This window comes from Lethenteron reissneri, chromosome 54 (assembly GCF_015708825.2).
Source record: "Lethenteron reissneri isolate LAM-NWPU_2019-01 chromosome 54, ASM1570882v1, whole genome shotgun sequence".
NCBI classification, from domain to species: Eukaryota; Metazoa; Chordata; class Hyperoartia; order Petromyzontiformes; family Petromyzontidae; genus Lethenteron; species Lethenteron reissneri.
The window spans coordinates 5,501,923-5,514,283 of record NC_083832.1 but is presented as its reverse complement, the minus strand read 5'-3'; the positions used below and the strand labels follow the sequence as shown (position 1 = coordinate 5,514,283).

The window sequence follows — 12,361 nt, the reverse complement described above, 5'->3', positions numbered from 1 at the left end:
GCACGCACAGAAGCACGCAGGGAAGCATGCACGGCAGCACGCACAGAAGCACGCAGGGAAGCACGGCAGCATGCACAGAAGCACGCACGGCAGCACGCGCTCGTGCACGCAGCGAGCGAATCAACCACGGGGTGCGTCCGTGCCGCCGCACGTCAATGAGGCCGGCGGTGGATCTCAGGAGCCGTGAGCAACGCGACGGCCGGGGGGTGGGGGGGGCTCTCTCTTCGTCTCCCTCTCGCCGTCGTCGCTTCGGCCCGCAAGTAAAATCGCCCCCCCCCCGACCACCGTGTGGGTGGCGGGGGTGGTTGGTGGTGGTGGTTGTGGTGGTCGCGCAAAGCGCTGCGAGCGAGTAACGAACTAACCCCTCTTGCCCCTCGTTCAATACTTATCACCACCAATTATAATGAGAACGCCACGATATTATAATGAGAACGCCACGATATTATAATTATAAGGCGGCACGGGGTGGTGACGATGCAGCCCTGTGACCGTTTTGCTCGTGCCGCTGCAGATCCACCCAGACTGGACGCCTGTGAGCAAAGAGCTTCATAGCTCATCGGATTCTCCTCTTGTCCAGACGGCTCGATAGACTTACCGTGGTGTGCAAATGTACGCTACCGGTTAGATCGAGGCGGAGGGTGATGGGGAGGAAATGGTTTAAGAAACCTGTCCCATTGTTTCAGATGTTCAGAGTGCTCAACATCGCTCCGTTGTAAAAAAAAAAAAATTCAGGAGGGCGCTGCATTCAGATGATCGCCTTATTCCGTGTGCGAGTGTTCGGCAGCTAGGAGGAAACTGTAGTTCCTGTCAAAAATAAATCCAGAGAATACTCTCAAGGCACGACACTCAAACCTCCACAATTAGATGTAAGAATTCACTGCTGTGCTGCCTTCTCGTGGTCACACCTCACAGGGCTACACCCTACAATGCCTGCCCCACCACGATCCAAGTGGTCTCGTCAAGGAGCATCAACCATCACGCGAACTCCGCTCATCCTCGCAGCAGCAGTGGCTATGACCTATAAATCGAACAAACACGGTCACCCGCTTTCAGATGCGTTTTTGGAACTTTCTACCTTCCTATATAAGGAAATCCACTGGAGCTATGCACATTCTAATTCTATATTGAAAGCAGCTCATTTCTTTAGAACTGCTTTTTGTGTTTAGCTTGTTGTCCTTCCTAAGCACCTCCGATTAGCGAGGTTGGGCTACGTACGTTGTGAAGATGTTCAACGGACATTTCAGTTTTCAGTTTCATCATGAGGTTATAACCATGTGAGCCATGCGGCTCTTAACTCTGGTGCAACCGCAACAAAACAAAAACATGACCAAGAAAACATCTTAAGTGATACTACACGCAACGTACATACAGGTGCTAGCCAGTCTCGCACTTGCTTAGCTTCCGAGGTTCGATGGAGATTGGGCGTGGGAGGTCATTGATGGGTGGTCACGGGTGCACAAATCCGATGCCCATTCCTTGCCGTTCGATGGGGACCACCGGAGTTGCAAGTGAGATGTTTATTCGTGCTTTTTTCCCGTGGAATGTTCCAGTCTGCTTGGTCCACGATGATGATAACAGTGGATGCAGCTGTGTTGCCCGCACGAATTAAGAATATTTAAACATTAATAAGGACGGAAATATGAAAACGACTCAAGAATCACATTTACATTATTCAAACAAAGACGGTGGTGGATGGGGGTGGGGGAGAGTTGTAACGTTTTGTTTGTACGGCGAACTAAACTCGAAGTTCAAGAGTCAACGCGCTCTTCCATGTGGAATGCATCTGGTGCATTCGACTGCGTTATTCATCATTGCGAGCTGCATTAAACCATCACCGTCCCCTTGCATGCACATTCATCATTCCTGCAAATACATTTTACACGTTGTAGACGTTCGCGACGAATGTTTATGCTTATTAGAGGTTGTTTTTGCGTTTGTTAGATTGTCACGTAAACATAAGGTGCAAATTGGTTATAACTTCAGCACCCACCGGTGTGTTGGGGAGTTAAATGCTGTTGATCCTCTCTTCAGCACACCGGTGGACTAAAGAAGAGAATTATTTTGTCCTTTGAAAACGTGACACATTTTTTACTGTTTCGCCGTGTCGGGTGGTGGAGGGTTACGACACATTTATAAATAACGCGATCTGGCCCAAAAACCTATATTATAATAATATTGGTCGCGAAAGCCTACGCGTTAAAATAACGCACAACTTTTACAATGAGTATTGTGACGTTTCGCTGGTGATTACAGCAGCAACAACAACAACAACCAGCTACATCAGGCTATTTGCCATAATTGTGAAAAAACTAACCTTCCTGTTACTCTCCAACACACCCGGTCTGCTGAAGTAGTAACTCACTGGCTGCCACCCGCGTTCGCGAAACGGCTCGCGGGAAGTAGACACTGCGGAGCTGCGTCCGAGATCCCTTCAAAGTGCCGCTCTCGTCCCCGCTGCGGTGATGGAGCACACCGGCGACCCGACCGCTCTCGGTTTCGCGTAAATATTCCAGAGCAGCCGATGCCCCCCCCCCCCCCTCGTCTGCAGCAGAGAGCAAACACACGAATCAGCGCAAGCTGCCCCTGTCACCTGACCTCACCGCGCCATCACTTCGTCTCTCTCTGTTTCTGCCTCTGTCTGCTCGCGCGAGCTTGCGCTGGAGGCGACCGCGATCTCTATTGGGAAGGGTGGTGGTGGTGGTTCACTTCAGCTCCTGCTGCTGCTGCTGCTTTCTTCCCTGAGTCGTCCGTAACCTCCTCCTCCTCCATGCTGCTGCGCCCCCGAGTAGGCCTCTCCCGTCGAGAACGAGAGCGTACCGTGCGGCACACGTTACGAGCTGACATTCCGATCATCATTATTATATCGATAATTTTTTTAAATATATACATTCGCATTCAGTTGTTAGACACGCAGTTCAGATTCGTTATATGTTCGTATTGCGACTATACACTCGCACAGGACAAAGAACCGGTCACAGTGCATGGGGGGTTAGGAGGGGGGGGGGGGACAGAAACTCCGCGAGCCAAAACCCCGAGGTCGGAGTGCCAGGGGCTTAATGAGGGGGCCGTGGGGACGATGGGGGGCTCTCTGCCCCCCCCCAACACCCAAGTGGGGACCGCGAGCGAGAACGAGGAAGCTGATACGGGGAGGGAAGGGCGATGGGAAAGATAACGAACATAATGGGGTAATTCTAGATTTGAAGCTTTCGTGACTGCAAGGATTCATATTCTTAGGTTTTTTCGGAAAAGTCACGTAGGTAAAAAATTAAATTTATAAAAGTAAAATAAAAATAAAATAAAAATTACGACGTTTCGGAGGCAACACAAGCTTCCGTCTTCAGGTGGAACCGTCACAACACGATTGCTGTATCAAGTGAGAGGATACTTGATACAGCTACTTGATACAGCCTATCGTGCTGTGACGGATCCACCTGAAGACGGAAGCTTGTGTTGCCTCCGAAACGTCGTGATTCTATTTTATTTTTATTTTACTTTTATTAATTTTAATTTTGTACCCACGTGACTTTATCGAAAAATCCTAAGAATATAATGGGGTAAAGAGGGATCCCTGAATCATTGAATGTCTTTTGTTTTAACTTATTCTGAAAGTGTTCTAATTGACTTCAAGTAACCCGGGGTGGGCGGGAGGGGGGCCTTGTCAAAACTGCACGGACCTCAACGCTCCGGGACTCCCACCCAGCTAACTAAACTCAAGGAGGGCTCCTGCTCCAAACGACCATTGAGAGAGAGTCGGCGGCCACCGCTGGACACTCCACGTGCCTACGGCAGGGACGAGTCTCTCCAATCCCCCCTCGGCGGAGTTGTAACTCGCGACGACTGCAGCAGCGTGGCGGACCAGCTCGACAAACACTTTGGTGGATTCTCTTCACTCAAGCGCGGTGCAGCACAGCAGTAGCGGGCGCCACTCGTCTACTCGGAAATGCATCGTCACGTTGAGAAACCGTCGATCGGCAATGCAACCTCGCGATGAGAACCGTCGGCTCGCCGCACTTGAGGACCGCACTTTGATCGCGGTTTGATTTGGCGGCCGGAGAGAAAAAGCCAGGTTCGATCCCAGCGGTTGCCGGCTTAGAGTCTCTCTTGACTCCAGTAAGTCTCTCTTACCCAGCCACCACACGAGACGTCGCCGTTGCTCAGCTGGCGGTGAGATGGCCGTTTCTTGAATATGTAACGCATCATTATTATTATGGGATGCATAAAACGCCATGGTTCCCTTTTATAGACATCGCATCGTCCTTGCCCTGTTTGCCTTCGCAGCAGACTTTTGGTCGATAGCATTGATGAGACAAAGCCATGTAAAAAGGCTGGATCTCTTGGAGGCCAATCAGTTTCAAGGACAGAGCACACATGTCTTAAGACCAGCATGTGTGCTTAATGCAGACATGATGCCTTGTAATAGTTGCGTCTATTTTACATATGAACACCTTAACACCTCCTGTATCTATGCCAGAAAAAAGGTGAAGCCTTTTCTAATGAACTTGATGATCATTGTTATGATTGACATCGCCACTGATCGAAATGGGCCGGTGTACACCGTGTGCCACACCAACACTTCATCAGAACGCTTCCTACCCCGATCCTTTGAAATCACCCAAATTGAAAACTCACTTCTTTAGAACCGCTTTTTGTGTTTAGCTTGTTGTCCTTCTCCCCGCACATCCGATTAGCGCGGTTGGCTACGTACGGTGCAAAAGAAGTTCAACATACGGACATATCCCTCAACGTATCCGCTGCACGAGTGCTTTTCTGACTTCTGCATTTCGGCTGGCTATCGCCGTTACCAACGTGCCACCGAGATGCCACCAACACCAGGCAGCGACGGGCGAGCCACGGTCCCTGGATGCGGTTGGCACGCAATGGGAGAGCTGGAAAAATGTTTCAGCCGGGTGGTTTTGTGGAGGGGGGGGGAGGAGAAGAAGTAAAAAAATAACCCGTAAAAACAAAGTTTTTCACTATAAATCCTTTATATGCGTGGCGGCTAGAGTCCTCTCGTCCTCTGGCTTGAGATGGCTGCCACCTATGGGTCAGATGATTGCCTGGAAGCATTAAGCAATTGGTAATTAAATATAATAAAAAAAATCCTAAAAAGTGTAAAATGTTGCTAAAAAAATTCACGAACATTAATTGTCTCGCACAACGAGTCTGTGTGCAAAATGTCAGCTCGATTGGATCACGGGAAGTGGGTTAAAAAACGACCGAAAGATTTGCACGGTCGTAAGCGCGCAAGCAAGTGAACTTAATTTAAAGGATTTAAAAATGTTTTAGCCGGTAGGTTTTGCGGGGGGGGGGGGGGGGGGATGGGAGGAAGTGAAAGCGGAACACGGCCACGCATTATTGCTCGCGAAACAAACAAGTCGAAGGCCATCCGTTAGGCAGGCGACTTCTCCATTAACACAGTGGCAGGGCCCGGCTCCGCAACCTGGAAATCAATGCTGATTAACCGATCAATTCGCCCCAATCGATGATGTTAATGAGAAAACATTTAAATGACCGTGGATCTAAGTCCGTGACAGGGAGGTGCCAGACATTAATCCGAGTGCCCAAACCGCTCCCAAACGGCAGGGGTATCGACACGACGACGCTCACTTTCCCCTGACTGCGACAGGATTACCGGAACGCGTAAGCCCTTGGAACGTAGGCAAGGTTTTTGTTTAAGTATATATATAACGGAGGCTCAAAACGATCTCTCTAAGGGTAACTCGATTGGTCCGGTCGTGTTGTTTAAACCACCCGAGTTAGAGTCCTTTGACGCGGCCGCGTTGCGATGGGCAGCGACGTGGATCTTGCGATCCGGAGACTCGATATCCCGAAGTGTGGCGATTTGAAATGACGGGCGAGTTTGTTAAACCCATCCCTCCTCTTCCTCCTCCCTCCACCCCCAACATCATCTGTCCACCAAGCAGTATAAAGTCTGGGATGCGGAGACTTAACGGACTAACTTCTCCATTGTGATAACTTCTGCGTTGTTTGTGCTTTTTGGATGTTGGTGCCATTTCTTCACTTGCTTGTTAATTTTTTTTATTTTCTGAGGGTTTTCACTTGCTTGGCAGTCGCTGTATACAGGATGCATTATTAACGTACAAAGTTGTGGGACGCGATTGGCATTAACGGTGTGATATAAAATTTAAATTATCCTTATTATTACACCACGCTTAGTCGTTTTGGTAAGTTATTCGTGGTCGGGCAAAGTGTGGGTACCCCCACCGTCTCCCAAGATGTTTGGCCAGCGTGAAAGGTGAGACCAAATAGACCTTCCAGGGGGGCTCTGTAGAGCGGCTTCTAGTAGAGGCCTCTAGCGACTGTCTCTAGCGACTGTCTCTTGTGGAGGCCTTTAGTGGATGTCCTCTGGCGAGCAGCGGCGTGAGCAAGCAATTGCAGAGCTGCGCCTTTGCCTTCCATTCAGATTAAACAAAGTATTATTTGTTGTTCAAGGGGACACCTGGGTCAAATTAAATTTTCCATCAATTGGAATAGGTTCGACAATTATTTTAAACACAGCCTCTATGATGACGTACAATTCAAAGGAGTGACTCCAAGTAGTCCGTTAAAATGTGAATTGAAAAGAAGGCAATTGGCCAGGTGGCTCAGTGCTCGGAGCGTTGAGATCCCGGTTCCGACTCCGGGTTTAGGCCTCTCGTGATGCTAACCGAGCGGAGGGAGTTGATGATCTCAGCCAGGTCGCCAATGGCTGAGCAAAACAACATCACATTCAGTGGAATGTCCACTTCATTTGGCTGCATCCCGGCTATTAAAAAAAATGCGTGTTTGTCTGCCATGTGGCAAACATTTCTCCATGGCAGGGTGTAATGTAACGGTGCTCCCCCTGGTGTGCGCGCATGCATCGGAGGGCGCTGTAAGGGATCTCAGGAGTAGTTCTGCAATGTCTATAGCACCGCGTGACGCGGTGTCTATTTGCGAGAGACCCGAATTCACACGACATCTTCTCGTCACGTGATGACGACAGCGCAACTCGAATGAAGTCGATGGGAGAAGATCGTGATAGGACAAAAGCAGCCCATCATTCACTCGGGGTCGATAAAAAAGGGACGTCACTTTGCGGGGAAGTCAACAGTGGTTGTGGGTGGACTCACCCCTGCCATAGGAACGTGTAATTTCCACCACTGGCTCAGGAGATGAACACCGCCTCGTTTGCGCGTGAGAACAATGCATCGGGAATTCTGCTCGATTGTAGAGACGATGCAATGAAATGTATTTGCAGTGTTTATCGAAGCTGAAAGGAGCATTGCCCTGCGTATTTTGCGGAACTCAGGGATGCGAATTTCGAGGCGTGCCTTAGGTTCCAGAGCCTGCTCGTGCTCAACCAATGCTGCTGAATTTATATACTACCAGAAGGGGGCCTGTGGCTGATGGGATGTGTAGATTTTTTTTATATCGATATATAAAATATCTTTCATATGTATTTATATATAGACAATTCTACGCATCCTACACATCCACACATATTATTTTCATATATTATTTTTTCCTGAAATTTGTATTTATTTATTCTAATCTGGAGGGGAGGGGGGGGCAGATGTGCTAAGGATGCATATTGTCTCCTTTTATTCGTTTTCTCGCGAATATTTTCGACGACGACGCCAACGATGATTCCGTTCGCGTCAGGCACCGTTGGTTTGCTCGCTCCGCTGGTGACGGGGGCAGAGTAGTGACGGGTTGCCCGTTTATTTGTAAACTTCCCCCAAGACCTCGCGTCAAATGGACCACGTCTGCGGGAACACACAGCGTGACCATAAAATCTAGCACTTATCCTCGCATGATTTTGTTTTACTGCACTTAATTGAGAAAAAAATTGTATCGGCATTAAATGGTGGTGTTTTTTTTTCTTCTTGTTTTGTTGGAACTATTGAGAAAGCGCCGGTTGCCGAACTTTTTCGCGATAATGGCCGCTTTGGAAGCCTTCCTCTCTGGAGTTTGAAGCATCGAGTTCTATATATTATCGTTATTTGCCGGCGCGCTGAATAAATATCATGTTTCCAGCGCGTCTGTTTTGAAGTCACCCCACGATAACGCCTCAATGGACTTCACTGCCGGGCGCTCCCGATCATGCCACTTCTCGTCAGATAGCTGCCCCCTCGTCGCGTCAACACAACCGGCTGTTATTCTTTGGTTCTTTCGGTAAAGTCACGTATAAAGATAAAATAATAAATTAAATAACAGCATACGACGTTTCGATTGCAACACAAGCAATCATCATCAGGTATAATGAAATAGCGACATAAAATCTAACCAGAAAACTATAGACAGACATATTAGCAGACAGATATCACCAAGATACATAGAGAGAGCAACACAGGTAACAGGGAGGGGTGATCGTCTCTGTGGGGTGGCCTTAAATAGACAGAGGGGGGCGGAGGCAGAGAGAGGGAGGGGTTAGAGGAAAAAATGTGCATGTCAATGAGTACGAAGAGACGCGTAGTAAAGTACGCATGCTTAGAGGGAGAAAGAACACACTAAATTAAATAACCTAGCAAAGTATCGAAATGTTGTGTAAAACGACACAGATAGTCGGTCAACACACAATTAACGCATGGCCTGGTCGATTACGTATTTCAAAGATTGCTAAGTTAGAATTTAAGTGTGAACATTCTGTGTTCGCTCTTGCGTCCGCTTTCTGCGACACGGCTACAGGGTGCCGAGCGAGCACCTTAACAAATCCTCTAAAACTAAAACGTCTTCGTCATCCGTCACTTTTATTGGCCCGTTGGCGAAGGGCCGACTTACGTTGCAGAGACTCCCGTCGTTATGCTCACGCCGATTTATGTTTGTGTAATATTCTCGATTTTATTGCGCGCCGATTTATATTTTGCACCGTTGCTGCACGGCGCTTTATTGTAATTAGTTTTTGTTTCTTTCGTCATTTTGGTGACCCCCCCCCCCCCCCCACCAGTCACTCTTGCGACTGAGACCCCTGCACCCTTTCTGTCTGTGACCTCTTCTACTGGTTACACAAAACGAACTTGATCTCGAACGCGTGCGTGTGTGTTGAACTTCTTTCACACCACCGTACGTAGCCACCAGTGCAAATCGGAAGGAGAACAAACTGAACGCGAAAAGTCAGTCGGCACCTTAACGCTCTTCTCTTGCGTGAACTTCACTCAATTAATTATTCCTCCTCCTCCTCCCATGTTGGGGACTCAACCATTGTTCGGCCACTGTAAGGCTACAGGTCACATCCACACACTCACCCGCTCACCCACTCACTCACTTGTCGACTCACTGACTCACTAATTCACTCACTCGCTCACTAGCTCACGCATTCTCTCACTCACCCACTCAATACCTCAAAGACAAAGATCTCCCGTGTAGCCTCAACAGACCGTTGGGACAAGTGCTATTTACCGAGTAGCACCTATGAAGGCCGGCACGGCACACGAGGAGCTAGATGGCCAGCACCAGGGTAGTGATTTCAGGCTGAGTCGACCTAGGGGAGACCCAGGACCGGTTCAGATAATCGTGACCGGTGTTGATGGCCGTGAACGGAAATCTAACCGGCGCAGCGTGCTAACCGCTGCACCACCGCTACCCCACTCCTCAACTCAACTTACCCATACTCTTAGTTCTTTCGGTAAAGTCACGTAGGTAAAAAAAAAATGAAATAAAAATTAATAAAAATAAAACAATAAAAATCACGACGTTTCGGAGGCAAAACAAGTCTCCGTCATCAGGTGGGACCGTCACAGCCAGATTTGCTGCATCAAGTGAAGGCGGGATTCAAGATGTAAGCCTTCACTTGATGCAGCAAATCTGGCTGTGATGGTCCCACCTGGTGACGGAGACTTGTGTTGCCTCCGAAACGTCGTGATATTTATCGTTTTATTTTTTATTAATTTTAATTTCATTTTTTTTTTTACCTACGTGACTTTACCGAAAGAACTAAGAGTATGGGTAAGTTGAGTTGAGGAGTGGGGTAGCGGTGGTGCAGCGGTTAGCACGCTGCGCCGGTTAGATTTCCGTTCACGGCCATCAACACCGGTCACGATTATCTGAACCGGTCCTGGGTCTCCCCTAGGTCGACTCAGCCTGAAATCACTACGTCATCATGACGGAGACTTGTGTTTCCTCCGAAACGTCGTGATTTTATTTATTTTTATTTTTATTCATTAAATTTTTTACCTACGTGACTTTACCGAAAGAACTAAGAGTATGAATCCTTGCAGTCACGAAAGCTTCAAATCTAGAATCGACTTACCCACTCACTGCACCGTAGGTCACGTCACTTCAATTCCTGTTCATTTCCCTCGCACGGCTCCACTTTGAAATTCCCTCCCATCGTCTCCCTTCTCGACGTCTCATAGCAACCTTGCTCAATTCCAAGAAACGCGTTGTGCTCTTCATCTATCGCCACGTTATTGCAGCCGTTCGTTACTGGGCATGCTGCGCTTTTGGGCCTCTGCTCCACAAGCCGAGGTCTTTCATTTAAGAACGCAAGTTGGCTCTATGCCGTACAGACAAATCAGGGATGTCGAAGGGGCCAACAGTTGCATTTGTTTACGAACGAATGGTTTGGAATCCGATATATGAAGTTGTTTTGTTTTATACATGCACGTGTTGAGTGACGACCCCCGCGTGAATGGCAGCCTCGCGTCTGTTCAAGACATGTCAGTCTCCTGCTCTCTCTCTCACGATCTGCTCTGAAGAAGGGCAATCGCCCAAAACATCGGCCCATTAAATATATCTGTCTCTATTAGGAGCCAGCGTGAATTACAAACGAGACGAGTATTGGTCAACATGCTCCGCTGGCCACTGACATCGGTGTGTTGGTTGGAACCTTTGGCCCGAAGTTGACCCCGACGTTCCATGTTTTCTGGGATGTTACCGAGTACAAAGACAAAGATCCCCCGTATAGCCTTAACATTATGTTGGGGCAAGTGCCGTTGGCGAGCACCTACCATGGCCGGCACGACACACGACGGGATGGGTGACCAGCGCCACGCCTGGCCGCCTTTGTCTCCCTGGTGGTGACGTCTTACACATCGCACCAGGTACTCATTTGAGGCCGATTCGACCGAGGGGAGGCCCAGGACCAGTGCAGATATTCGCCACTGGTGTTGGCCGTGAGCGGGAATCGAACTCCGGGTCACTGGGTATCCAACTCAGGTCACTGGGCTTGTAGAGCAGCGCGCTGACCACTGCGCCACCGCTCCCGCTATGTATACCGCAAACAGTGACATGGAGTGATGTCCTGAGTTCGACTGCGATGCCCACGCAGCTCCACTCTCTCGCACTGCCGCCACTGGGCCGGCAATAGCGCCGCAGTTGGTGAGATGCTTGTCGTTATTAAATCATTTATATTAAGTTCACTTGCTTGCTTGCGCGCTTACGACCGTGCAAATATTTCGGTCGTTTTTAACCCACTTCCCGTGATCCCATTGAGCTGACATTTTGCACACAGACTCGTTGTGCGTGACAATTTATTTTCGTGACATTTTTTTTTCCATAACTTTACACTTTATAGGATTTTTTTTTATATTTAATTACCAATTGCTTAATGGTGGCAGGCAATCATCTGACCCATAGGTGGCAGCCATCTCAAGCCAGAGGACGAGAGGACTCTAGCCGCCACGCATATAAAGGATTTATAGTGAAAAACGTTGTTTTTACGGGTTAATTTTTTTATCATTAATTTTCATTCCGTTTCGCTCGCGTTGTTTGCAGCGAGAGAAGATGTGCTTCTGTTATTCAAGTATCCGGGGTCACGGGGGCTGCCACTTGCGATGGTGCTGAATGTAACTGGACGTGGCGCGGTTTAGTGGAAGCATCGTATCGATGTGTGCTCCCATCCGGGCCGGACGTTAAGATTGTTGATCCGTCTCTTCTCATTTTTTTTCTTTCGCGAAAAAGACTTCGCAGGAGCCTATGCAAGAATGCTCAACGGCATTCTGATTAGGAAGCGAAAGTAATTGCCACTCCCGATGCATAATTCTCACTCTTGTCAGCGATTTTTTTCGTGATATCTGCTGAGTGGGTGATCTGGAGAAAAAAAAGAAATCAACGGCAAAGCGAAATAAGCTTTCTTCATCTTTGGTTCCCGGGCAGGCGTGTAAACAAATACAAAGACCCCCGTGTAGCCTTAACATACTGTGGGGGCAAGTGCTGCTAGCGAGCAGCAGCTATGATAGGGCGGCACGGCACACGAGGGGATGGTTGGCCAGCACCACGCTGGGCCGCCTTTGTCTAACCGGTGGCGATGTTTACACACCACACCAGGTACTCGTTTCAAGGCTGAGTCGACCTAGGGGAGGCCCAGCACCGGTTCAGCTAATCATCGCTGGTGTTGTTGGCCCTGAGTGGCAATCCAACACGGCCTGCCGGGTTCGTA

At 48.7% G+C, this 12,361-nt stretch overlaps 1 protein-coding gene across 1 annotated transcript in view; it reads left to right on the top strand.

The window, feature by feature from the left end:
• Window positions 1–1,486: 1,486 nt before the first annotated feature.
• Window positions 1,487–12,361, top strand: part of LOC133356474 (metabotropic glutamate receptor 7-like) — a 75,991-nt gene continuing 65,116 nt past the window's right edge. Inside the window, exon 1 of the mRNA XM_061574005.1 lies at window positions 1,487–1,508. Within this exon, the coding sequence (XP_061429989.1) occupies window positions 1,487–1,508 (22 nt within the window). The remainder of the gene's footprint in view (window positions 1,509–12,361) is intronic.